Below are 27,052 nucleotides of genomic sequence, written 5' to 3' on the forward strand. Positions count from 1 at the left end.
TTTGAATTTTGATAAAATTTAAAACACGATATCTCCAAATATTTAACCAATAAACACAGAAAGTGCCCAAGTGCAAAATAGTTATCTTGTTAGCAGGAATCAGAAATTACTGAAAACCAAACTAAAACATAAGAATTTGTTAAGTTCGTCAGTTATGTGATATCAGAAACTTGATGTGAAAATGAAGTCTGCTCTAAATGGCCCACGATAGTTAACCTGCAGACGACATCATCACTGCTGCCTTGGACAGCAAAAAATAGCACTGGATGGCAAAGTGATGATGTCACGTCAGTTTTAAACAGCACTGTGCTCTATGACGTCATATACTAAACAAATGATGCCATGTGTGTCAGTGGTGTTGTACTGACCACACATTATCATTGTGCATTTCATGATCACGTGTTTGCTGCCATGTGATCTCAATATTGGTGACGAAGAAAAAGTTATAAGTAACACTGTTTTCATGGTAGGCTGTATAATTTGGTCCAAGGACCCAAAACTAGCTTTGTGAGCTGGCATCAGTACTTCGATACCAGTACTTAGTGTCAGGTCCTCAGACCAATTACGAAGTCTACCATGAAAACATAAAAAGAAATCCAAAAAGTTTTCAGCACACGTGATTACAAAGCTTTATATACCAATCTTTCAGTTGATAATATGGACTGGGGGGTCTGGGTGGTTTTCCTGGCGGAAGGAAGTGGTGGCTCGGGACTCTAGAAAGCAAATGGTTTCAATATTTACAGAAGTTATTTAAGATCTGTAGCAAAACAGACTTTGGCATGACCATTCCTCTATCATGCCTAACACCGTAACTTGCACCACCGTCAGTGATGATGTCAAACTTTTGTTAGAATTTCCCGGAGCTACCTCCCTGGTTAGACAAGACCAGGTGGGTTATGTACTAAAGTTGTGGTCCCAAAGATTTTAACCTTCCCCTCCCTACTGATTATAGCTACAAGCAAACCCAATGGTGTTAATGGTATAAGAATGGCATGAGCATTTTGAGAAATATAAAATGACTGACCGATGGACTATATTGCTACAAGACAAGCAGAATAAACTGTTGATGTTGACTGAGACAACAAATGGTGTGGCTAGGGAAAGATTATCCAACTCAATTGGTTCATGCAGCCGTTGAGCACCAAGGTGAATTTCCTCTTTTTCATCGATGTATAACCTATTGTGAACTATCATCTTGGTGTTAAATTCTAGAACAGTGGCCCTTAACAATGATGGTGAATGATTGCATCATATTAAGTGAAAAAGTATTTTCGGTGAGTTTTCGTGATGAATTGAGCAATCTCTCACCTCATTTAAACCTAGTCATATGTTTTGCTTAAAGATTTTTCAATATGATGATTAAGAATTTCTATATATAACATCAAAGGAACAACTCCCAAACTGCCAATGAAAAATCTAAGGTAAAAATTGTATTCAAACTTTAACACCTGTCACCTGTGTGGTCCTCAAGTTTGATTCCCGGTATACTAATGTGATAGATTGGGTGACTCTTTTTGACAATGTTCCTAAAAATCATTGACAGACCCAAAAACTGTCCTAAAATAAACTTTTGAGTCTATCGCACAATAAACTTTCCACCAAAAGTATTGAGGAAGTTGACACCCTCCACTACCTACAACTTACCTGGTCTTTCCTTAGTGATGGGACAGGGGGAGAGTTGGATCTCTGCTGCTGCAAGATAGAAAATACACAATCAGGCAAAGGGAAGGAACAAGATGGTTTTCAATTTTACCTTGAAAAGGCCCATGGAGAACGCACGTCGCTCAACTGGCTTCAACCTTTTGAGACAGTTGAATTTGACAGCATTTTCAAACAGGACATAACCTGACTCAATTCTTCTAATTTCCAGTTCTACGTCTATTCTTGCAAATAAACATAGAAGATTCAATTCAGACACCATAAGGCATTGTAAAGGGAATACACTTTCAAAATGGCCACCAAAATGACCAATGTAGTTGTCTGTGTGTGCAGCATGCTTCATGCAGCTATTGACTATTCAACAATTTGTGTTGGGAAGTGCAATAAACAAGGGAGAAGTCAGTGTCAGCAACAATAACGACATGCATTTATTCAAAGTAAAGGAAATATAACAAAGGAAATAGTTCGAAATATCCTTTGATGATAGAATCTCTGTGAAAGATACAGAGCCATAAAATAAGATTCATGCTGTAAAAGAATAAAGCGATGAGAAAGGTAGGAAAATGGTTCAAAATGAAGGCATGCAGTAAATAAGAAGGAAACTCATCCAAAAATAAAAAGGGGTCGAACAACAAGTGATTTTTATATCTAAATGTGAAACCTTTGGTTTGACTGGTGACTGTGGTGGTTTTTCGACTGGTTTGATAGGCTTCTCTTGTTCAGGTTGTACTTTCGTTGATTGACTGACAGGTGTCGGCTCCTTGTTCAAAGTCGGTATTGGTGGCGAAGAGGAATTCTGTTTGCGTCATGGGAAGAACGATTAATGAACACATGTCTCTCATCAAAAACACATTACTTCTAACTCGATTATGGATCTTGTGATGTCAATGGCGGAACAGCATGAAAAGCAGTGAGTGTAGCACCAGGTTAAGTACGGCCATGCATGCTAAATTACTACTGCCAGACAGATGTAACAGGAATAAAATATTTTGATAAAATTATTCTGACGTCATAGTCTAGGTACCATAAAATGGTGTCAAAATGAGTTCGGGTTTCAAATGGAGCCCAATACACCACTCTGAGTCTTAATCTCTGTTATTTATATTCTGCTGTGTGATCTTTCCATAGCCAAAAACCATGCCAGTACCCACCTCCATACGAGCCAGCCTATCCTCCTCCTGGTTCCTCCGCAACTCCTCCATCCTCTTCTCTTCCTCCTCCTTCCTCTGCCGTTCCAAATCCAACCTCTTGTTTTCAGCGGCATTCTTTATCTCTTCATTCGCTCGTCTAGCCTAAGGGAGGAGAAAAATCGCAATTGAGATGACCATTTTTTCTTAGTGGCAGACTAAGTCTGACATGGGTCCTCTCTGTCCGACATCCTACAACTGGCCCCCCACAAGGCAGCCAGCTTGGTTGAAACATGACATTTTTCCCAATGTCACTCCACCATCAAGTCCCGACAATCATGCACAGGGGCCGTGTCGAGGTCAACGAGGCCTACTATCTAAGGAATATCACGTACGTGCAGGGGGTCTTATCAATGCAATTTAGAGAAGTGCCTCACACTCAGATTAAATGTCTCAGGCAAAGGATTATGGCAAGTATAATGCGGGCTGCTAAAACTGACCATTTAATAAGATCATCAACATGACAGGAAAGGATCACTTTAATATTAGTATTTCCTACCTCTTCATCCTTCTGCCTCTGCTTCTGTAGCTCTGCCTCATACTCATCCTTCATCCTCTGCTGCTGTGCCTCGATCTTCCTCTGCTCCCTCTCCTCTTCCTCCTTCTCTAACCTCCTCCTCTCCTCCTCACGACGTTTCTGCTCCTCGATCTGTAGCCGCAGTTCCTCCTTGTACTTCTCCGTCACGTCCTTCTCAGCGTTCGTCTAGACAAAAAGACGAAAATGATTCTTAAAATGTTAACACCTTCACAGCCAGTCAACACCTCCATCACCCTCAAGCTCTTTCAAGAGAAAAAATATCTTCGGTGAACTTCATTGTCTTTCACAAAAGGGTATTGAAAAAGGGTCATAACATCATTATATTAGAAGACCTCCTCACCTTGGGAGCACCAAATATACCATGTCCACCTCTTGCATGGGTAGGTTCGCCATCCGGACCTCGAGGGGTCAGATAATTGGGTTCGTTATTACGGACCGATCGTGGTGTCGATGCGATTTGACCCCCGCCGCCTAGTTCCTGAGTAGTGCCGCCAAGCTGCGGGCCTCCTCCTCCTTGATGAGATCTCAAGTCAGCTGCAAATTGAAAACGTTTCCAGTTAGACACATATAAACGGAATTTTCCAAACAGTCTTGACAATTTTTTTCAAGCTACATCATATCATCCATTTTTCATCGGTGTAGAGTGAGGCAAGTTGGGCAAGAGTCAAGCCTGGAGTCGTACACCGACAATTGGGATTGAACCAAGGACCTACTGCCACTAGCAAGAGATCTGTGACCCAACCTACATGACCACTGCCGCTCAAATATGTTTTATCTAACACACCCTCTCAGAACATGCGGGAACAAGACAAGACTTACCAACAATATTTCCCGTCGCGTCTTTGAGAGGAGCCCCGCCACCGCCGCGACCAAAAGGGTTATAATTCCGGATCTCTTCCTCCAACTTCCGCTCATACCTGAAACAGAACAAAAACTCTTGCTGCATTATAATTTTTAACATGTCTATCGTTTAGAAAGCTACGGGCCAATGTCATCACAGTAGCACACATGAACCCCTGGGTCTTCTGCGCTTGTTTCAAGAGCGTTTTGTTTCATGTCCCTAGCTACAGTTCAGAGTCTCACCAAGGTTTTGGGCAAAATGGCGACTCTTGGTGAGGCAACCAATTCCGACAATGAAATATTTGCACTTTAAAGACAATAAACTTGAATCGTGGTTCACCTACTAGCCTACATAAGCTGATTTAAGGGGAGTTACTATTAAGTTTCGCCTATGGTTGACTGGCCGGTGTAAAACCGTTTTAGTGTTTGGTCAGGGAGAGGAAGGGTGTTGGTTCTACAATGTGCAGGCATATGATGCCCACTCAAACTGAATGCTTTTCACGTAGTGGACTGTACGAAGTTGTAACTAGCTGCAGACATCCTGACAACTACTTCAGCTGCATGGCCAGAAAATTGAAAAAAACTTATTGTGACGATTGTGCCATGACAGAAAGTATGATACGTACGCGTCTTTCTCTGCTTTTTCTCGCAACTTTTTCATTTTCTGTTCTTGCATCTAGAAATAACAGAGAATACGTCAAGTTATTTCAATAATTACAAACACTCACAGACATTATGTTAATAATTCATGCCAAAATTTCAACAATATTTGAGATAGTTTTCCATCAGTCTCCTAAAAGCACTTGAAAATGGGTGAAAACGACACAAGTGACATTGCAACACACCAAAACCCCTGAAGGAGTTATCAATAAATTCTAGAACTTTACCTACGAAACGTTTCAAAATGCCATTTGATTCATATTACCAGTCTAGTATCGAAGTACACGTATTCATTTCTCTCTTTTTCCACATTTCATTTCACAACCAAACTTTCCCTACCTGTCTCTCTAACTCCCTCTGATATTCTGCTGCCTTTGTTCGCTTCTCGTTCAGTTGATCTCTATCGTCCACCGTTGGGATCGCCGCCGAGACCATATCTGAGTCGTATTTCCCCTTACGAGGTGTCGTCCTCGTTGTTTCGCCGCTGTAAGTTTCACACAAATATGAGACAGATTGACTTCTTCATCAAGACATCTGGATACCGAAACTTCATTTTAAAGCATCCTACAAGGTTTTTTGTGTTATTTGTTATTTTAAAGGCCCAAATGATTTAGGAAGGTATAGGTATTAGGTCATTTAATTGACTGATTAATCAAATTTATTTTGGATACATTAGCTGTGGCTAATTCATCCTTTAACAAGTAAGAGCTTATGTACATGGTAATCCTATTATTTTTGTCATTTGGTGTGTCTCAAGACAGCAAGGTCTTCTTACCTGTCATCGAATGTGACCCTTGGTACTCTATCACTTGCATAGAGCGGGGGAACCGCAGGGTGACCACCACCTCCACCTCCACCTGAAATAAGTTTAAAATAACACTTTTCATAGACGCAACTTCTTCATCAGCGTTTTGAATTTCAGAGCCGCATGCTTGACTGTCTGCCTAGTTTCAGTAATGAAGTCAGCTATCGCACAGAGTTCTGCCAGAAAGCCCCAGAGTTTCATCGTTACTGTCACACCCTATGGCCAGAATCCCTCTCTGTTCTTCAACAAGAGTCACGTATGAAATAACCATTCAAATCTGGAAGTTACTTCACAAAATCCTCAGTCAGTCCCAAGGGTGTCCTTATTAGAGAGGTTCTACTGTAGTACCTAAACCAACACATACCTAATGGAATGAGAGCTGGAGTGCCTGAAAACTGCAGTGCTGTGTGCAAAGAAAGCAAACAGAAATGAGGTTTAGACAAGCATGCAAGAGGTCAAAGGTCAGAATATGCGATTAGAGAAGACAGGTCACACAATCCTCAAGGAGGAAAAATGCATCTAGTATGTCTAAGATATCAGAGCCATCCAAGCCGAGTATTCATTGTGAAATAGCCTCTCGTTACATTCTAAAGGTTTTGGCTACATCTATCACACATTCTCCACATGAACTAGGTTAGTGAGACAAAAACAAAACCCAATCCAGATAGATAATATGTAACCATAGTAACCAAAGATGAAATCCACTCCTGGTCCCGGTGTTCGAAATCTGACAGTTACCGTAATAGCATTTTTCATCCAACAGGAATGTGTAGTATCCAACAAGACTAAAACAGAACTGAACACCACAAAGAGTACCGTTCACCAAACAAAATTAGAGGAGAAGAAAGCGTGTAGTCAAATAAGAACAAGGTTACAAACAAAGTGATACCAAAATGTATCTGTTTTTGGTGGCGACAGGAAAGATTTGTAAGTAGCTTATTGAAAATGTAGTAAGTTCCAGAAAATGGAGAGAAAAGAATCCTGTATCACGAATAAAAACCAACACCACAGCAACACAAAACATGCAGGATTTGTTAATTACCAGTGGTTCTTGTGGGTTCCAGGGACAGGGGGTCAACCATGCCGTAATAATGATAACTCTCGTCACCTGGCGTGTTGTAGGGTCCCAATGACGGCTGGTTCTGGAGATAGCTGAAACAAGAAGGGATGGTTCGTTCATAGACGGACGTACATCAAGTTTGTATTAAGGGGTCATCTCATAAGAGTTTGATGCCACAGGGAGGAGGCGGTCACCCATTTTCCTTCAAAACTTTTGTCCTTCTTTAAAGGTCTGGCATCATCCAAACAAAATGTAGATGAAAAATATCAATCTTTTTGGCATTTTTTGTTGGTTCACACTCAAGGCATCAAGCAATTTTGAGATGGTCCCTAGCAAACCACACAGGGCAGCAGATTATGACTGCTGTACCAACAAAGAAGCAGATGTATATGCAAATGTAGAATGACTTGATGTTTGAAGATTTTGAACAAAATCAATGCTTGAGAATTGAGACATTCCCGAGAATTGCCGAGGAGGTGATTTGGAGGAGTTGGTCCAAATTTTTTCTCTCCATGTTAATACAGGTTAATCATAAAACAAAGTACATGCAGTTGGTACATTCTGAAAGATGATTCTGAGATGCAATAATGCACATATTTAGCAGGGTCATCCTTTAATGGTTTGAGTGAAACAAAATATATAGCAGGGTCATTCTTTAATGGTTTGAGTGAAACAAGATGTTAGTACATGTGCAACAGTTAAGAGTCAGTAGAACCAGAATATATAAGATTTGCATTCATTTATGTTTTCCGTGAAATGAATATGATGACTTTGTGCCATGAAACCACCTGGAAATAACTTGTTTAGTGTTATTGTGCAACAAACGCATGCCAACACGGTGCAATCAGACGTTACCTATTATCACGATTCTCACGGGGATCGGGCCTTCTTTCACGCTCGGGTCTGTTGAGGAAATGTTCAAATGAAAGCTCACATCCACAAAAACACTGTTAATGCTAATGAAAGTGTGTGACCGACTTCTAAATATGAGTGATACACTAATGCCAAAAACTGGTTCTCTGCCAATTGCTGTCGCAGAGATATGATGTTACTTGTTGTTGGAGACAGGGATGGTCACTTCAGAGATGTCTGCCGACAATGATGCAAAACATGTGACCGGTTATGCTGCGGTGTCGCGCTTTCTTGTTACATTTTCAACTTTTTAGTTTCAACTTTATACATTCACATGGACTTTTCAGATTGCTTATCATATGACAGGAATTGACGAGACTTACGCAGAAGGAATGGGGGCAGTGTTGTAGGATGGCTGTGTTTCACGTCTGATCCCCCTGGGGCTGGAATAGAGAAGACAAGAGTTATTGGACATGTTCATGGAGAAACTGAAGCAAGCCTAGTCGGTAAAATATTCAATTTGATGTTTTCAAAGAAATTTTGTAATCTGTCTTTTTAAACAGTTCCAAATGTGTTTATTTGTTTGATGAGGAACCAGTATAATAATAAATGAGCGGTGCAAAGGCAACAAAAAAAATATAAACATATAAATAAATTTTTTAAAAAATTAAAAAATTAAAATATTCAATTTTTTAATTTTTTAATTTTTTAATTTATATTCATTATTTAAATATTCAATTTGATGTTTTCAAAGTAGTTTTGCAAGTTGTTTTTTAAACAGTTTCTAATGTGTTTATTTGTTTGATGAAGAACCAGCATAATAATAAATGAGCAGTGCAAAGGCAACACCCAACTGATGTCGCCCAAGTTAGCTATACAGCCTGAAAAAAATTGACGATCGAACATTTAAAAAATAACTTTTCTAGTTTTTTTAAGCATATTACTAGCTTCTGCTTAAACTTTTCCCAAAGACTATCACAGTTATGGTTAATAGCACAGGCAAGTTTTATCACAGTGTTAACAAGAAAACCTCACGGCAACCAAGTTAAAGGTAGCCTATAGATGTAGCCATCACGGGAGGGGCAGGTTTTGTGTGAATACTGAAAGAAACACGAGGATGGACATAGTATCTATCTTCTTGCAGGATGTCATTGGGGCTAATATTCAACTGGTTGTCCACTGTCATTTGATTCATTGGCAGCCTAATAGCCAGACAGGGTAATTTTCTGACTATGGAAAAATACTACGCAATCCATCATGTCTATGTCTATAGTAGTGATTCCAAATTAGATACCAACATTTCACTGTGTGACTGGCAAGGGATTTGGTTTGATAAACGTATGAATCGAAAAGTAGAGACGATATTAACAAGCATCAGAAGGATAATTGTAAGAGTAGCAGTAGATGGGGTTCAGGATTAAGATTCAGAAGGACTACCACAGTTTCTATAAGGTTAATGGTAGGAAGTTTTAAAGAAGGATAGGCACACACGACATTTAATACCACTGCACCACAGGTCAGACACGGACTCATGTTTTATACTATTTGTTGGATGCATTCTAACTAACACAAACCTTATGGGGTTCAGGTTACCAAGTGTGGTCGACCGCCCCTGGTTGCGGTGTGGAATATCGACCTCGCCCGTGGCATTTACCCGCAGCTCATTGTAACGTTCCCTGTGCACAACAATCACACGCGATAAGTCAGGGTTGAGATAAAGCAGACGATTCACAACAATGATGATTGTTTTTTTTCGCAGCCCCAAACCCATGACACCACAGAATCCCAATTTCTCACTTATACTTGAGATTTTGGTTGGAGTGACATTTCAAGATTTCAATTCAAACTTCAATACAGAAGAACTGTTACATGATTTATCAAGCATTGAATACACAGGCAAAGTACACCGATGTCTGCTGTCCATCTGAATGACGTCTGCCTAACATTTTGCCAGCTATCTGCCAAAAGTCTGCAAATTTTGCCTGTATATTCCTTGTACACATGCTGTGGTCTTCATAGTAGATTCCATTGCAATTTCCCTGACGATTTCAAACTAAGAGCATAGCTCAATTTACTTTCCCACCAAAAAGCTAACACGTAAGGGACCATCTCAAAATTGTTAGATGTCATGAGAAACGAAATACTCAGATCTGGGGGTAAGGGGTCATTCATTTCCCTGCCAAATCTTTTTCAAAGTTCTGGCAACATCTAAAATTAATTGTTGATGCAGACATCAGTCTGTTTTCATCATTCAGAAAGAGATGAAAAATGTCATCTCTCATGGCATCAAGCGATTTTGAGATGCTCCTCAGGTGTTCCTTAAGAGCAGTGCATGCAAGAAAACTACAGCGTGCAAAGAGAGAACGACAAAAACTTGAAAATAAATCAAAATGGCATCTCTGCAAGTTCTTAGACAGGTCGAGTAGAGATCCAAGTGGCTGGGGAATAGAGAAGCTACTTCTAGTGAAAGAAAATAGTTCACTCGCAAGAAATCCACAGATATATTCTGTCGTTGTATTGCATTGCTCATCAATCACACTAGTATTATTTCAATTTCGAGAAGTTTAGATTGAACTGTCCTCAATTATGTCCAATGCCTTTTTCTTTATTCATATATAAAATATATAAAAACACGATTATCAAAATAAGATTAACCTTTTTTTATTCTGCGCCGACTCCTGCATTTGCTGTTCCAGTTCACGTCGATACTGTTCCTTCCGTCTCGCGATGGACTCTGGGGGTTCATTACCTATAATTGTAAAGAAGCATTATCATGAGAATGTCAGATAATCATAATCAGCATCAGGCCACAAACAAGTGCATAGGCAAAGTCATAGTGAGCCGATTTCGGTCCAAAATGACTATCCGTATTTTCTTGATACACAGCACATGCACGACGGCAACAACATCTACAATGAGACTCTTAAATGTTGCTGCCTCCTACCTGATGATTCCTCTGAGAAAGGGGTAAAAGAATACAAGGATAAAAGATTGTTTTTGAGGTAAGTATCGTAATATGACAAGCACAGGTGGACTTAGGGGCAGTTGTCAACAGATGTGACAGAACAAAAGACTCCGAAGTGTACATGAAGTTGGTATCCCTTACCAAGTTTAGTGGGCAATCTTCATGAAGCTGGCTTGAAAATGCAAATAAATTTGGGTCCTTCCTATTTTACCTTTTGAAACATTCACATTATGATTTCAAAATGCTGTCAAGATATTTTTGATAGACAGCAAGACAATGGCCTGGCCATGCAAGCTTTGTGCTTGCAGAGCAGTGGGAAGAAGTCCATGCAGTTACCTAGAGGAAGTGCTCCTCCACCTCCAACATCTAGCGGTGCAGACGTGACCCTCTGGCGCCTGTCGTTGAAGTTCGTCACCGGCCTAACTGCTAGTTCCACATTCCCTGCCGTAGGTATCCGTTGGCGATTGTCACCTAAGTTACGATCCTGAATCAAGAGAGAACATAATCAGGTCATTGTTGAAATGGAACCAGGATTAGTTGTATATATCAATTAAATTATTCAGAGGGCTTTTAAAGCTTTAGAGAAGAAAAACACTGCACAGTTGCAACTTTAACAAGGAATATTGACAACAAAGTTGTGCTACATGTAAAGAAACATAAGTTTTGTTACACTGGGTTATGAGTTGGGGATCACTCAACATGGTCAAAGGGGCAATCGCCAGCGAGACGCTTACGATGCAACTGCAACATGTACCAAGTGAATATGATGTGAAGAATGCAATGGTATAGTGCTCGGGTTTAGAACCAGGAGGTTGGAGTTCGATTTACAATTAATTAACTAAAGACACTTTGCCCTTTTGGCAGAGAACTTGACCGTGGTCTTGTGCACATGCAGCCAAAGGTATTGAAGTCAGATGACGAATTCTTTGTGCGAGTGCAAAATAGGACTGAAATTCATTGAGAAGAGCTGTTGTTGGGTCACAGGTCGGTTATAGTAGGAAAATTTCACACAAGTTATCAAAAAATTTTATTAGTTTTATTTTACCCTCTGTTGAGGTGGCTGTCGAGATTTCTGTAAATAAAATCGAGGATTTGAATTTCTCATAGTTTTTGGACTTGGTCAGAAAAGCTAAAATTAGGACGAATCAAATGGACAAGGACAACACGATGGATGGACAATACATCAAATTGAGAAATAGAAAACTGCTGTGCCATGGATGAAGCTAAATTTGATAATAAATGCCATCGTTGCCAATCCTACCTGGCCAATACGATCAAGACGAGGATCGAGACCAAAATCCTCGACACCGTAACTTTGTTTTAGTCTCGTTAGCTGCTCGTTAAGTTGAAATAAAATGATTTGTTTACGAAAACTTGTCGGAAACTCTTGGGAGAAAACTTAGTGATTCATCATTTGCAGTCTTAAGTTTCAGTGATCAAATAAGTTATCTATGCTTGGGCATGCATTGTTTTGAAACAATATGAAAAGTTAGTAATTCATCATTTTCAGTTTGCAAAGTTTCAGTGATTAGACAAGTCTATGCTGGATCATGCTGTGTTTTGAAATAATATGTGCAATAAACAGTGCTACTATGCTACATGCAAACAACTTCAAAACATGAAGCATTTTGATGCGGGAAGGGAAAACTCCAAATCTGTCAACAACATGCTTGGGTCCTAAACTGAGAATAAAGACCACACCAGAGAACCAAAATCCTAAACTCTGGGTATTATGAGGTTTTCGAGCATCTCCTATAACAGAGCTCAGAGTCTGTTGAGTTGCAGAAGACATAAGTATTCAACAACCACATGTAAACATTTGTCAAATTGAAAAATGAGTTTTACCCATTCTTGAAACTCTTGATCAGGGTCATAGCGACTTTTAGGCGGTCCACGCGTCCCTTCGAGCCAATCCCGGTCGTCTAATATGCCCCGACCCGTTGGCTGCCGTAAATCATTCCTAAACCTCACTTTCCTGTGAGATGAGAACATGTAGGTTAGTACTGTATAGGGATAGGTGGGAGCGAGGTTGAAAGTGCAACATAGCGGCATGGCTTCAAGGCAGAAGTGAACATCGAGCAGACGAGTGCATTCCTCTTTGTGGCACTCTGTCAAACAGTTCAAGAACCTTCTACTGTATATCACATCAGCCCAAGGTTGTCATCTTTTTGCTTCAGGCAAAAAAGTAAGTCCTCTGTTTCTGGAATCATGGTCAACCAGAACAAAAGACTTAGGGCCGAATTTACGAAGGGTGTTTGAGAGTTAGACGCGTGTAAATTCTACATAATCAGTTTCAGGGCCTAATGCGGTTTTCATGAAGAAACCCTGCAAGGCTCTGACTCTGTCTATTCAGACATTAAACGCTGTTTTAAGCTAAACACCCTTTGTAAATTCGGCCCTTATTGTTTGGCCTTACAACCATTGAATTTATTTCCAAGATTGTGAATGCATACCATACCATCAAGGTCAAAAGGTGTTCTCTTTCCAAGTGAAATGTACAAGACAGGTCGTCATCGTCAACAGAGCAACAGGGTTCATTTGTTAGAATGCTGGACAAGCACAAAGCACATGACAGGGAATATCAAGAATCAATAAAGACGAGTCTTTATTACTCTTGGGAACATGTAAGGAAGCCAGAGCCAGAAAGAGGAACCAAGTAGGCCTATAATTTGAACAAAATACCAACAAGGACAATTGGATGGATGAGCACCAACAGGAGCACCACAGGGGAAGATTATCTTGACCACCAACATTTTTACAGTTCATCTACATGTATACTTCCATATTTAAAGGAAGTATAAAACCATGAGAGTTGGTATGGGGAAGATTATACAGGCCATATAGATTCTAAGGAATCTGGAAAACAAGTAATCTGCAGGAAACTGAAGGAATTGACTCCATGTAGCATCTTTTGAAAATCGGAATGTAGGCCACATGCATTCAACATGTTCAATGATTGGGCTGCAACTATTTTACTACAGCAAGCAATGCCAGACAGAGACAGTTCAAAATGCTGATACACATGATGCTGAAACCAATATCTAAGCGGTCATCTACATGTAACAGCGCTAGCCAAGGTCTTATAACCTGTATGATATATGTAACAAAGGGAATGAAGCTCTAGGAGAAAACAGCAGAGCAAATGCCACAAACAGACAAAAACGGGAGAGAAAAATTTGAAACTCGGAAAGAGAACTACCATGAAGCCATGCTTGCTATGTTGTTGAGGCGGAACATTCAGATATACCGGAAAGAAACATTACCCAACGATATAACTCAAGGTCAAAATCGCCCTCCCGTAGTCGCATTCGGTCGCGATCAAGTCTGAATCTACTTTGCCTTCAAAGTTTAAATAGATCAAAGTTTATTATGACTTTGTAGTCTAATATTCGTCATGTCTGGTTTCAGCAGACGGGCTTGCTGAATAGGAGTAACATCCTTGTGATTTTACGTGGGCAAGGAACTCAAACTAACAGGGTTTGATACCAATATATTGACGTAAGGTCATTGTGACAATAACTTAACGTCATCATAGGACGAAGCCGATTTCATCACAGCTCAATTTTAATCAACGATAACATTGATTTTAATCACAATCAAATTTGTTTGTAAATCATGTGAGACTTACTTCTCTTCGACCTCCCTATCGAGCTGGTCTAACCTCTCTTCCTGTGAAACACAAAAAGAACCAGACACATTACTCATTTGTCTAACCCATGAATAGGGCAGGGGGTGGAATGGAGATTTCCGTGGACAGAATAAAAGTGATATCTTATAACATAATTTTCAATGAGATCTTGGGAGTTTTGCATTGAAATGGTTTGGTATCCAGATGCAGGGTACTGTCAGCTTTATTTTGCATATAGCATAATTATCTCTTTTCTTTTAATAGCTTTTAGCAGTCATTGTATACAAACTCTACATGATCTCTAAGAAAGAGGTTCTCTTTGTAACAGAGGATCAAAATAAGTTTTCTATCTCATTCTTTGGGCAAAAAACTTTGACAGAAATTTTGAAGAAGTAAAAAGATATTATTAAAACATAGCGGTCTATGAGACAAAAGACCTATTCTAGTCTGAATCTTATGTGCAGATGCTATTTAAAAGGTGAACTGGGTATAAGAGGACATGCATCTTGGCACAGGAAAGTGAGGCAGTGTAGCGATGAATCCACACAGGTACGGTTTCGAATAAATCTAAAGGTAAAATACATGCAAGAGGTGATTACTTTTGATGTGCGACCTAACCTAGCCTTACCTCGAAGCTCTTATTCAAGTGTCCGTCGCTGTACGATGATCGCATCGGACGCCCGTAGACGACTTCCGGGTCGTCATGTCGCCTGGAAACAAGACGTCATACTAGGGTAGAGAAAAGCCTGAAGTCAATCTATTCACCCCTCTACGCTGGGTTAGAGAACCGAGAAATTATCATGGTATATGAGTGTGTCTTTTGCCCTTTTAGTCCGATTCCAATCATGGCATGAAAGAAATATAAGGCAAGCCTAAGCACCACTTATCATCAGACGTTATTAGGCTTGAGTACATACCGATAATCGCGTTCCTGTTTCCGCTTTTCGTCAAGAATTTCTTCGTATGTCGGCGTCCCCCAGCCTTTCCTCGGTTTGCCCTGAAATATTAAGCTTCCAAGTGAACATGATGCCGAGAATCACATATAGAGAAAAATGCTCCACTGGTTGTCCTGATGATAGCAAACAAATTGCCAGTACGCATAAACCGATTTTGTCCCTGCACCACAGAGTAATCCCGAGGTAAATTTACTTCAATTTAGTGCATATGATGTCATACTGATACTGTCAAATTGGAAGGCCTGATTAAGATAAACTTCTGAGTGACTTGGGGAACTTATTCTCCAGGGTAATATTTCAGGGTCCAAGACGACAGGGGACAAGGCACTTTAATAGAAACTAACCCGTTTCTTCTCTAAAAACTCATTATACTCCTTATTTCTCGTTTCCTCCGCTCGCCTCTAAAAACAAGGTGATAAAAGAAAACAAAATAAGTGCGACATCAAACAAACAACGTGAGAAGTGTTTCAACATGCATTGAGCAACCCAAAAACATGCAACATTCAAAACCCACGCATTTACCCTTACATAATAATCTCTGTTCATGGGACCCTGTCAAAGTTTGTTTAAAAAATATCACTGTCAACAAGTTTTTTCTATAACACTATCAGTGAGATTGGACATGAACAAAATTTGTCCTTGTGGAGAACAGCGAAACTGGGACAATCAGCAGTAAATATCTATCCAATGAACAGATTGAACCTGCTCGTGTGTTTTCAAATCTGATGACAGTAACCATGCGTCACAATATACATCGTAAAGCAAGCATTTTCACCCCATTTGCGCATACCTTAGCAGAGCTGCGGTCTCTTAGAGGAAGTGACATCTCTTCGTCCTCATTAGGCCTTGGCTATAAAAAGATATGAAATGGCCAGGGCCATTGTGCTCACCTCATGTGGAGGAAAGATGGATAAAGAGCATGGTCTTGTGTCATGTAGTGTTAGGTTTGATGTAGGTCCAAGCAATTACAATTTCCCCAAAATGGCCAATTTACAGTACATTCGACCTCTGTGACCTTGAAAAGTAGGTCAAATCAAAGAAGACCTGGGTGACACATTGAATGGTTGTTAGAATTAGATGTACCTATGATATAAAATTGGTGCCAATCGGGCAAGTCATTACTAGGAATAATGGCATTTTGAAGAATTTAGGATTTGGCCCCCTCCCTGGAGGCCAAACGGCAAATCAGATCGCACCAAACTTCGGTACCTGAGATCACCTGACCAAGGGGTACATGTGTACTTAATTTGTGATCAATAGTCATTGCAGTTAAGAAACGTGCCATTGTTACGGCCTGACGGCGAATTTACGCCATTTGACCTCTGTGACCTTGACAAGAAGGTCAAATTAAAAACCTGTGTGACATATACTGTATGGTGGTTAGATGTACCCATGATATCAAATTGGTGGCAATCGGGCAAGAAGTTAAGGAATAATCACATTTTTAAGGTTTTTGGATTTTGCCCCCTGGTGGTCAAGTGGTGAATCATATTGGACCAAACTTTGGTCCCTGAGATCAGCTGACTAAGGGGTAAATGTGTACCAAATTTGGTATCAATAGTCATTGCAGTTTAGAAACGTGCCATCGTTACATCCTAACGGCCAATTTACACCATTTGACCTCTGTGACCTTGAAAAGGAGGTCAAATCAAAAACCCGGAGGATATATGATGCACCTTTGCTAGAAGTACCTACCATAATTTTTTCAAAATTTCCCGACTACTATTGAGGGAGATATTGCATATTTTCACTTTTAACGTTTGGCCCCCTGGTGGCCAAACCATGAAACGAATCGGACCGAAACTTGGTCTCCCAGGTGTCATTACATAAGGGTACATGTGTACCAAGTTTCAACTCAATAGCTCTAACAGTTACGAAACGTGCCCTGCTAACGGACGACGGACGACGACGACGACGACGACGACGACGACGACGACGACGACGACGACGACGACGACGACGACGACGACGACGACGACGACGGACGACGGACGCCACGGTATGGGATAAGCTCACCTCTGCTAAGAGGTGAGCTAAAAAGCGACTTCTAGAAATTGTTAATACTTCTTTGAAAGCATAATATGAGCCACTAAACAGAAAATGCATTGGCTCTCCTGAAAAGAGCCTGGGAGCTCTTCTAGAGGGGCAGGGTGCTGCACCATTCTACATTCATCTAGACAGAACACTACAGGAGTCAGTGAAGAGCCCCATTATGAATGTTATGATACTTCACCGCTTGACAACAATTCTACCATAATACTCTTGTGGTTTACTATTATGAATAAATAATAAAACACAACTTGAGACAACTCACAATTTATCCACAAGTTAGCCAATGTCATCCAAAAACTACCCAGAAATGTGTCGAATCCATAACTAATATCAGCCTATAACTGTATATATTCCACAGGGGAAACACTGCACTGTTTATAAGCTACCATGCCCATGGCACTACCCAACGCACACATTAAATTTGTCATACATTATTCCCCCAACATGATTAACTGTATCAAATGAAAAGCCGAGAAGAAGTGAGAAAGTAGGCCTACATGTCGTGGAATACATTAAAGGAAATATAAACCTTGAGTACACTTATGTGGTGACTTAGTTTGTAAAGAAAGCAACCGTAGAAAGAATAACAGGTTACTGATTTATCGACGTGCAAATGAGAGTTAGTCAATTGGATAAACTAAATAACTTTGTCATTAACCGAGTAAATTTTTCAAATTCTCGAATGGCCAACATAGTACCCTTGGTGGTGGAGCTCTGTTCTGGGGAACAAAATGAGGTTGTGGTGTAGCCTCTGTCCAGTGCGACCTCATGTCATGGATGGACACCGCACGAATGAGCGCTGTTCTGGAGAGAGGCAAATTTGAGGCAGGACGTCTAAAGGGCTGCTCTCCTCATGCAGGAAAGCAACAGAGCGCGCAGAGAAACAAGCAGGATATTTTATGATACATACAGCAAATTATATGATAATTTACAGCAAATAGATATGGTAATGGTAGCCTTAACAATCTAGATCGAGAGAAAATGCATGGCACAGGGTGAAGCAGCATGCTAGCAACAACAATGAACTGACTGATGTAGGAATGATGAAAGGGGACCAATGCAGTCAGAAGAAAGTTCTTCCCAACAAGGCACTTATAGCAATTTGACATGTTTGAGTCTAACTATCTTTTGTTACATTGGTCCCCATTCACTAGAAAGATGTGAAATATAAACTGAACAGAAAAGGTGAGTTTACAAGGCAACGAGCATGCAGAAATGTCTCAATCAGAGTCGAGACTCACCCTGGACGGACTAGGGGGCCTGCGCGACCGATCATCACGATAACTGTCCTCTAATCGACCTCGAAACCGATCCATAGGTCTCTCAGTGTCATCGTATCGATCCCTCCATTCATCCCTGTGCCTGTCTCTCGGGTCATCATTGTATCTGTCCCTATACCTACCGTCCTGTGGTTCAAAAGATGGAAGTCCACGTAAGTTTCGTTTGTGATGAACATTACTGTGCAGTAACATGACTTTATAAACTGTAAGCTGGACATCTTCACAGTTTGATTCATTGATTTGTATCTTCATTAACATTCCCTTAAAAAGGACTTTATTTTGACATATTGCTAACTGTCTTCCAGACTATTTACCACTCACATGTACAGAGGGTATTCAAGAAATCACTGAATGAAACAGAATTTAACACTTCAAGAAAAATCTTCAGGTTACAGCTTTAATGGTATTTTTCACAGAATGAATGTGAAATTGTGACGGATGTCGTATAAATGTTTTTGAGAAAACTCTGGAAATCAGTAGTCAAAATAACCCATGCTTGTGATAACCATTGATACATGTATGATAAGCCCACCATTCTGGTCAGTTGGCTTATAACATCATTTTCAGAACACACCTTCCCTTGATAATCATGTCGCAATACCAAAATAAGAGATTTGAGCTGTTTTGATATCAATCAAAAAACAAATATTTTCTTACTTCTGATGGTCTTGTCTTCGAAAATATCAGTGGTTAGTATAAAAGTAGTTGGAAAACGTGAAATGAAATGAAATTCAATGTCAAAGTACAAAACCGTAAAAGATTACATAACTCGTGAATTGAACAACCAGAAAATTAAGACAGGTAAATATGTAATAGAAACATCAGCCAATGCTTGAACACATGCCATGCAACTCACCCTACGAGGGGGCGGGGCACCACGGCCATAAAAACGTCCGTCATCGTCCAGACTACCTCGACCTCTAGGCCTAGACCTCTCGTAGGTATCTCTATCATCGTACCTATCCTGATGTCTACTTCCCTAGCAGAAGATAACAGGGGGACCTGAGTTACTTGTTATACGCATTAGAATTTAAGCTGAAGGCTGACAGTTATTTTTTGGAGGGAAAGGAATGAGTTTTCAGGTCTCTCATTCAGTAGTTATTGTATTGAGACTTTTTTGATTATTTCTGTTCAAATCGGCCAGAAAATTGAGTAATGGGTTCAGTCAATGCCCCTTCAAACTCAATGGGATATGCTTGATGATTTGGAGATTTATTTACACGATGTTAGGATTCAGTTATTTATTTCTATTCCAAACCTACCCTCGGTGGTGCCCTCCTGTCATCGAAATCATCCTCGTCCCTACGTCGCCTTGGAGGCTCGTCATAATCGCGCTGCCTGTCATACTCCTCAAGGCGGCGTTCCCTCTCCCTGCGATCTGGCTCCCTGGGTCGTTCAGAGAGAGCTGGTCGGGAATTGTCCGGTTTGGGGTCGGCCTGAATTGAACAAACAGTACTCACTCAATGCAATGTTCAATATCACTGTTAGTGAACCCTAGGGCCAATTTCACCTTCCTTTACACCAGCTGTTTCTTAACCTGTTCAATCTATTTGCAATATGAATTGCCACTTAAATGACCAATTTGGGACCAACAAATGCAGTAGATAGAATGTCCTTGATAGAGACGGGTCTGCTAAAGGTCGTCCCACTGTAATTTGTGATGAGAATCCTGTTCAATAACAACATAAATTAATGGCTAACCTGGCGACTGGTGCCTCCACCTTTACTTTTGTCAAATCGGTGGCGTTCTTTTTCTTTTTGGCGTTCTAAGAACTCATTATATTCACGATTCCTCTCCGCAACCTTTCTTTGCTGAAATTAAAAGGCAGTTAAAATCAAACACTTGTCATAAAAAATTCATCCACAATTAAAATAAATAATTCTGCTCTGGCCTGGTAGTGTATTGAAATCGCCTTAATTTACCTTTTATATCATGTTGGTCATAAACTCTTATAGTTGTCAGGAAGAACGAAAAATGCTCAAATCAGGTTTTTTTAGAGAGGTTAAATGTACAAACCTTGGCAGAATTCCTGTCCACGATACCTGGCATGGCGGCTCCTCCATCATTATTATCCAAACCATTGCGGCCTTTTTCACGTAATCTTTGCTATTAAATAGAGGCACACAGTTAGAAAGCCAAGCTAAGAAAAATTAGGCAGTGAAAGTTGGCACAGAAGAAGAAAAAAAGCACACTACTCCAACAATGACCTGAAGTTCGTCTCTGTCCGTCTTATTCTGTCATCTGGTGGATGGCAAAAAGATTTAAAAAAATAGGGCAGCACAACCCTGTGGACAGGCACTTCATTTTGTTTTGGTATGGAGCGCAATACTGTTAAACTGACGCACTATCAGTTTTTGCCATCCCTGTCAACATGTTGGCATATATATTCACCCTTTATTAGAAGTAGCGGAATAACAAATGTGGAGAACTGGCACAGCAAAAGGAAAACTTTTTACAGGAGAAGAATTTAGTAGGAGTTTGTTATATTAATGTATTTGACCTGTGACCAAAAATTCTGCCGATTGCCTTTTTAAACATTTTCCAGTGGTACTTTTTTCATCCGCAGTTATTTCCGGCACAGATCAAACCAAAATATATCTACACGCAGAGGTTGTGTTATGAAAGCAGGATATATTACACGCATGATTCTTGCACAACCTATTACCTGTTCTTTTCTGTAAACGTTGTTATCCATTTCCGGGGATGGGGCTCTTGGGGGAGGCTGGATCGGATCTCCTCTCTAGGCGAGTATAGTAAGGCAAGGGTAGGCATTATGATGAGGAATATTACAAGCACGTGAATAGTCCATGAGGATGTGAAATGGAAGAAGCAACTACAGCAAGGTTTGAATTTGACATTAAAAAGTCTGCAGATTGATTGATATTAAAAAGTTTGAAGATGTGTAGGCCTACAATGGTTTGGAGATGACGGCCATCAGAGCACACTTCACGAGCCCAAAATGGAAAAGACTGAACACGGATGAAAATCGGGTGACACATTGTTACATCCCACCAAGTACGCAAAGAGAAACCAACCAATTAAAGTTTTCATCCAAGAGGGAACATTCAGCTACGAGACGATAGGACATTTCAATACCCTTCCTCAGCTTCTGGTATTAACTATTACATGTTCCTTCACGTGCAGGGTACTACAAGCAGTGAGAACACTTGATTTCTTATTATGAATTTTTTAACGAGACTTCGTGGGAAATACAGTGGGCTGCCCCAGAGGAATCACCTCTCTTGGCAACGTACAATGTAATGTACATCATGTCGCCATTGCAGGAAGATAAATAATTCATCAACATGATCAAAATCAGAAAAACTGTGTGCCGTCTTGGGCAAGCCACTTGTACTCCTGTTGCACAAAGCAGATGGACACCAGTTTTTAAAAGTAAGGCCATAATACTACATGTATAACCCTTTCAAGGTGCTTTTAATTACTTTTATACGGAACATAGTGTTTCACCAAAAGCTTTAGGAACCAGTAGAGAAAAGAATGAATCAAACCCTTATTGTTTTTGACAATTAACGATGTTAAGTGTAATGATGTTGAACACCAAACATGCAAACAAATAACTGTTAGTGTTACTTTCACCAAGAACATTGGGTGTCAATTGTCATGTGTACGTTTATCTCAATCCATATCAACCCTGTTACATGGTTACTATAATTTGAATAAAACAAATCAACATGGTATTGGTTACACTGCATTACGAAACGAATTTTGAGACTTCACAACATGCACCAATGAATGAACATCCACTCCACACTGCACTCCAAGTAGGCTATCGGGAGCTCGTTGATTTGGCAGTATTTGGTGGGAGCAAATCCCTCTTGAACAACCTTGTTAAGGGTTGACTGTAGGCACTATCAATTTGACTAGAACTCCAAACAATTAGAACTCCTTCAAAATGAAGTTAATGCAAATATAAAGGGTTTGAGTCTGTTCTTTGTTTTCAAGAGAACAGCCTCCCATGTTTAAGATGTGCATTCACTCCACTTTGAAGGACTTCTAAATGCTTTAGGATTTCAAGTTCCAGCCAAAATGTTGGTACAAATCGTAACCCTGAATACATGCAGTTGGTAATATGCTCCAAATCTGCTTAGAATATCAATGCAATTGCAAGGGGAATGGTGTGGAGTCCTTAAAACATGCTAGGATTACAGCAAGCAGTGATCAGGTACCTTGTATTGTTGGCCGCTGCTATGAGCTTTGTCCAAGGAATACTCTTTTGGTGGTTGATAAATGCCAGGCCCAGGGCCATTTTGGTTTCTTACATCCTGAATTAGGGACAAGCAGGGTAAAACTGTGACTATCTTATCGAGGCTCTAACTAACAACTGGGTGAAATCTAAAGGATTTTGGGAACTACAAGCTAGGGAATCCTAGACCTACTCTAGCATAATATCATTAAATTTGTGATAAAGACTTCAGTTTGGTATCAAACCAAACTTCAAAGAAGCGAGAAACAGATTCTGTTTTAGATCAACACCAATGAATTCACAGCATATGCATTCACAAGTTAAAAGTTGATGGTCAGCACCCTATCTGAGATATCAGTAATGTCAGCACCTCATTTTGTAAATTGTCATAAGTTTATGGTCAGGATTTCTAGAATACTTTGGCTAAGTAAAACCAAAGACATTGAATTACAACAAACCAATATCAGTCCCAATGTCAACATACCCTTTGTAAAAGACTATTATATTCTCGATTCCTCTCTTCTCGTAGCTTTTTACGCCGTTCACTCTCAGTGGTCGGCTCCATCTTGGCTACAAGTGGAACTTCGGGCGTCTGCCCCCGAGGAGGGATGTTCTCTTTATAGCCATTACGCCTTGTGTCTTGATTCTAGAATGAAAAGGGCGGGACAAAATATACATATTGAACCTCTCTTGGGTGAAATCTATCCCTGCATTTCACGGAAGTAGTTACTGGCAACTCCAGCTTGATTTCTGTTTGGCAAACCTTTTATTTACTCTAAGCATGACACTGTTCAGACTATTAGACCACTTAGGAAATATACCTGAAAACAACAACTATGAAATACATCTTCATTCTTAGTTACTTGAAAAATATGTCACTACAAATATTGACTTCACTTTTTGCTAGAGTTCATAAAGCACCTCCAGATGAAGACATCATATCACATCATATATGAGGGACAAATTTGGGTGATTAAACAGTGATCCATCTTGATACATCAAGGGTTAACATTCTAGATAAACTCAAACCCCCCAGCCACTAGTCATGCAAACCTCGTCAGCTTTAACATGCAATTGTTAACATGATGAGTCTGGGAGACCTTAACTTTAAAGCGCAGCAAAAACGAGCGATTTTAATTGTAGCCACCTGCAATACATCACAACAAAGATTTCAATGCAATTTGCAAAGCACCACACAGAAAAACTTGTTAGGCAGTTTGATTTTAGCACCTGTAAGATCACAACTACATGTAGTTCCATCAGCGTCACAACAAATAGCTCTGAACTTTTCATGCACTTGGAGTTGCATCTTGCATAAAAACAATAAAACATTATAGCCGCAATGAACAGCAATGAAACAAAGCCTGAAACTTGAAGAGCTTTGAACAGGAAACAAGGTGTCAACTACAACAAGATAAGATGAGCTCAGCCAATGCATGCAGACGAGAACTGAAAATCACCAAACGCTGTTAGCATATTATTGACCCGCTCTGGCAAAAAATAGACACTTGGGGGTTAAAGACAGATATTGAGGTAGTGACTTGGGCCAATTGAGCAGAAAATTACCTATAAAATGATATATGACACATGTTAACAACTTGATTGATTGAGATATGGACTTCATTCAGCCTTCATTCATTTGAACACATCATTCGATAAATTTATGTTTTGAGAAAAATGGTATCCTTAATAAAGAGGCTCCGTTGTAAGTGACAAGTGCCAACTATTGCCAGAGCGGTCACATTTAACACATGCAGAAGGCCGCCCTTCCTCTACCTGCTCCCTCAAGTGGTTCTGCAGATCCTGTTTACGCTCCTCGACAAACTGTTGCCTTATGTACTCATACTCGCCCAATCCGAGCGCAAGACCTTGCTCAGGTTCTTCGTTAAATCGAACTCGGTCCTAGAGGGTGGACAAATCATAAGGATAAGGAGTCAAACCTAAACGGGAGGGGAGGACGTCGTGTGGTTTCCCTTGCTGTATTTACATGTACATGTACATGTACATCATTTCCAGAAGAAAACTGTTCCAAATTTTTCTAATTTTGATTGACACTAACTAACTTTCGGCAAATTCAAAACTGGATATTCAAAATACATATCTGTATAAGAACTACATCTGTGTACATGACAGTTATAAAGTCAAACATAGTTTAAGTCACACATCGTTAATCATAATTAGCAAGCTTTCAACATGCATGCACGAATTGAGGCTGATTTTAAGTGGCAAAGCAATTGGCATCAATATGTAAAGCAGAGAAAACCAGAACTGGAAACCCTTTAAAACAAACATTTTTTGAAAACTTCTGAACAGGAGTGTGAGTTACCAAGCCAGGAGAAGAAACCAAAGTTGCAACACATGGCAAAGTCCTTCTATTCAAATTTAGAAGCTGTAAACATTCCTTCAAATGCTTTCCATCTTAAGCTCTGCCAGTACATTGGAAATAGCCAACAGTACTGAACTTGTCCACAGAATGCTTCATGTATAAGCCATGACAGGAATGTATTTGCAATGATATGAGGCAATTTTGGATTAGTAGAGAACCCATGCCATCAAAACATCTACCTTGTCAACCGAGTCACTTCTATCCCATCTCTTCCTTTCACGTCTTCTGTCAGCCTGATAAAAAATATGTCATGAAGTGCCTTTCACAATAGGGTATTGGCATCCCAATAGGCAGCGCTGATTGTCACTAGGGTATTTGCGTCAAAATGATGTTAAAACTAAGATAGAATTGACAATGTAATAGCCTACAACCCTAAGAGTAATATCTATCAGCATCTTCCCAGACTGTTTTGAACACATCAAGCCGACATGTTTAAAACAGTGCAGCCAAGTTCAAAATTTGAATAGAAAACAATCAAGGGTCAACATTACCCCCACTTTACCAACACATGCAAATTATGTTTATTGTTGGCACTCAAAAGTTCAGTTCAGTTAGGTTCAAGGCACATTTTTAAAACAGTCATGAAGCTTCTGTACAAAACAGACATTCATGTATAGTTCTCAACTTTCTCCTAACGTCAAGTCTGACACAAACAATCCCTTGCCTAAAGAAAACGAAAACCTAGTAAGTAGCAAATTTAATACCATAATAATTACACACCTGCCTTCCATCTAAATTTTGTCTTTCATTGGCTATCTTTGCCTTCTGCTGACGAATAAAGTCTTCAATGTCATCGCCCATTCTCACCTTCAAGTAAAAGAAAAAAATAATGAGTGATCAGCAGTATAATAAACGAAGGATATTCTCCAGATACATTCCTTTTGAAAAGGGTGTGGATTTGTTTCTAAATAAACTATCTTCTTCTTTTTCCGATCCTCCGACTTAGCTTCCCTTTTTATGGACATTTTACAGTGTTTTACCTCTCATCCTACTTCACCATTAAGGGCGTGTGAATAAAACTTACGTAACGTTCACATGTGTAACCGTCACCATAGATAACCTATTGCTGTCATTGTGACTATCTTCAATGACAATGTTATGTACATTTACACTACGGTGACATGGTCCTTCACGATAGCAACAGATAAAACTGCTGCTCAGGGCCAAATTGTGCGGTTGTATACCACCGTTTTCTATTGTATGTGAACTTAAATCACTAATCTTTAGTAACAATAGCTTTGATTAAAAATCAACCAATTCAAAAAGGTGTTAATTACCAGTTAATTGCGGTTAATTTTGACATCAATATAGGAATGTTTATCAATGGCTGACAAATCGAGACCGAGGCTCAAAGAATTAGAAGCGAAAAACTAACGATGTGTAAACTGTTGATGAAATTGCTGATGAAAATGTTGATGTGGGTCCTCTAACTTTGGTGGCTTGACATTTGTTTGTTTTTAAATATATTTTTTAAAAATACGCTTATAATCTATAAGTACTAGGACCCATCAACAAAATCTAAAAGCCGATCAGCGCACCTCGAAAACCTAAAAAAATGGCCTCCACTCTTTGATCAAAATCACCCATTCATATAAAGTATTTTCTATTTTCTATTTTACCACCTCACTAGATGACTCTAAAGTATAATATAGCGCATTTTGATTGAAAAATATTTAAAAAACAAACAAATATCAAGCCACCAAAGTTAGAGGACCCCATCAACATTTTCATCACTCATCAGCAATTTCATCAACAGTTTACACCTTCCCTCTAAAAATAGAATGATCACGTGATCTTCCTGGAAACAAAGGTCTCACTAGCCGGTGCGGAGGCCAGGCCTACCTGCCTCCAAAATGACGCGACGTCATTTCATGCATACCCCAATTTCCAGCGGCTGTAGACTTGGTATAGTAGCACCTTACTCTCACACAACATATACATTTCTGAACAGCTTGTCTCTTGTAAAATACATCTGGCCA

The 27,052-nt window shown here is 39.8% G+C and overlaps 1 protein-coding gene across 22 annotated transcripts in view; it reads right to left on the reverse strand.

Moving 5' to 3' along the window:
- Nucleotides 1-26,409, reverse strand: part of LOC135486687 (centrosome and spindle pole-associated protein 1-like) — a 37,984-nt gene extending 11,575 nt beyond the window's left edge. For 5 of the 22 annotated variants that reach the window (XM_064769708.1, XM_064769721.1, XM_064769720.1 and 2 more), the window contains exons 1-34: nucleotides 26,351-26,409; nucleotides 25,794-25,880; nucleotides 25,253-25,306; nucleotides 23,172-23,333; nucleotides 22,671-22,766; nucleotides 21,149-21,223; nucleotides 20,500-20,589; nucleotides 20,184-20,294; nucleotides 19,745-19,918; nucleotides 19,339-19,461; nucleotides 18,444-18,608; nucleotides 15,941-16,000; nucleotides 15,495-15,551; nucleotides 15,112-15,191; nucleotides 14,823-14,904; nucleotides 14,195-14,235; nucleotides 12,412-12,541; nucleotides 10,903-11,050; nucleotides 10,257-10,350; nucleotides 9,176-9,277; nucleotides 7,985-8,044; nucleotides 7,605-7,652; nucleotides 6,732-6,841; nucleotides 6,054-6,092; nucleotides 5,660-5,741; nucleotides 5,224-5,368; nucleotides 4,851-4,900; nucleotides 4,204-4,301; nucleotides 3,725-3,918; nucleotides 3,346-3,549; nucleotides 2,811-2,951; nucleotides 2,321-2,455; nucleotides 1,645-1,692; nucleotides 1,025-1,039 (exon numbers count right to left, since the gene is read on the reverse strand). In XM_064769708.1, the coding sequence (XP_064625778.1) occupies nucleotides 1,025-1,039; nucleotides 1,645-1,692; nucleotides 2,321-2,455; nucleotides 2,811-2,951; nucleotides 3,346-3,549; nucleotides 3,725-3,918; nucleotides 4,204-4,301; nucleotides 4,851-4,900; nucleotides 5,224-5,368; nucleotides 5,660-5,741; nucleotides 6,054-6,092; nucleotides 6,732-6,841; nucleotides 7,605-7,652; nucleotides 7,985-8,044; nucleotides 9,176-9,277; nucleotides 10,257-10,350; nucleotides 10,903-11,050; nucleotides 12,412-12,541; nucleotides 14,195-14,235; nucleotides 14,823-14,904; nucleotides 15,112-15,191; nucleotides 15,495-15,551; nucleotides 15,941-16,000; nucleotides 18,444-18,608; nucleotides 19,339-19,461; nucleotides 19,745-19,918; nucleotides 20,184-20,294; nucleotides 20,500-20,589; nucleotides 21,149-21,223; nucleotides 22,671-22,766; nucleotides 23,172-23,333; nucleotides 25,253-25,306; nucleotides 25,794-25,874 (3,294 nt within the window). In that variant the 5' untranslated portion in view covers nucleotides 25,875-25,880; nucleotides 26,351-26,409. Of the gene's footprint in view, nucleotides 1-1,024; nucleotides 1,040-1,644; nucleotides 1,693-2,320; nucleotides 2,456-2,810; nucleotides 2,952-3,345; nucleotides 3,550-3,724; nucleotides 3,919-4,203; nucleotides 4,302-4,850; nucleotides 4,901-5,223; nucleotides 5,369-5,659; nucleotides 5,742-6,053; nucleotides 6,093-6,731; nucleotides 6,842-7,604; nucleotides 7,653-7,984; nucleotides 8,045-9,175; nucleotides 9,278-10,256; nucleotides 10,351-10,902; nucleotides 11,051-12,411; nucleotides 12,542-14,194; nucleotides 14,236-14,822; nucleotides 14,905-15,111; nucleotides 15,192-15,494; nucleotides 15,552-15,940; nucleotides 16,001-17,464; nucleotides 17,740-18,443; nucleotides 18,609-19,338; nucleotides 19,462-19,744; nucleotides 19,919-20,183; nucleotides 20,295-20,499; nucleotides 20,590-21,148; nucleotides 21,224-22,670; nucleotides 22,767-23,171; nucleotides 23,334-25,252; nucleotides 25,307-25,793; nucleotides 25,881-26,350 lie in introns of those variants that run through there. The other 17 variants (XM_064769704.1, XM_064769707.1, XM_064769706.1 and 14 more) reach the window with 17 other exon arrangements.
- Between the last annotated feature and the right edge of the window lie 643 nt (nucleotides 26,410-27,052).

Source organism: Lineus longissimus, chromosome 4 (assembly GCF_910592395.1).
Source record: "Lineus longissimus chromosome 4, tnLinLong1.2, whole genome shotgun sequence".
NCBI lineage: Eukaryota > Metazoa > Nemertea > Pilidiophora > Heteronemertea > Lineidae > Lineus > Lineus longissimus.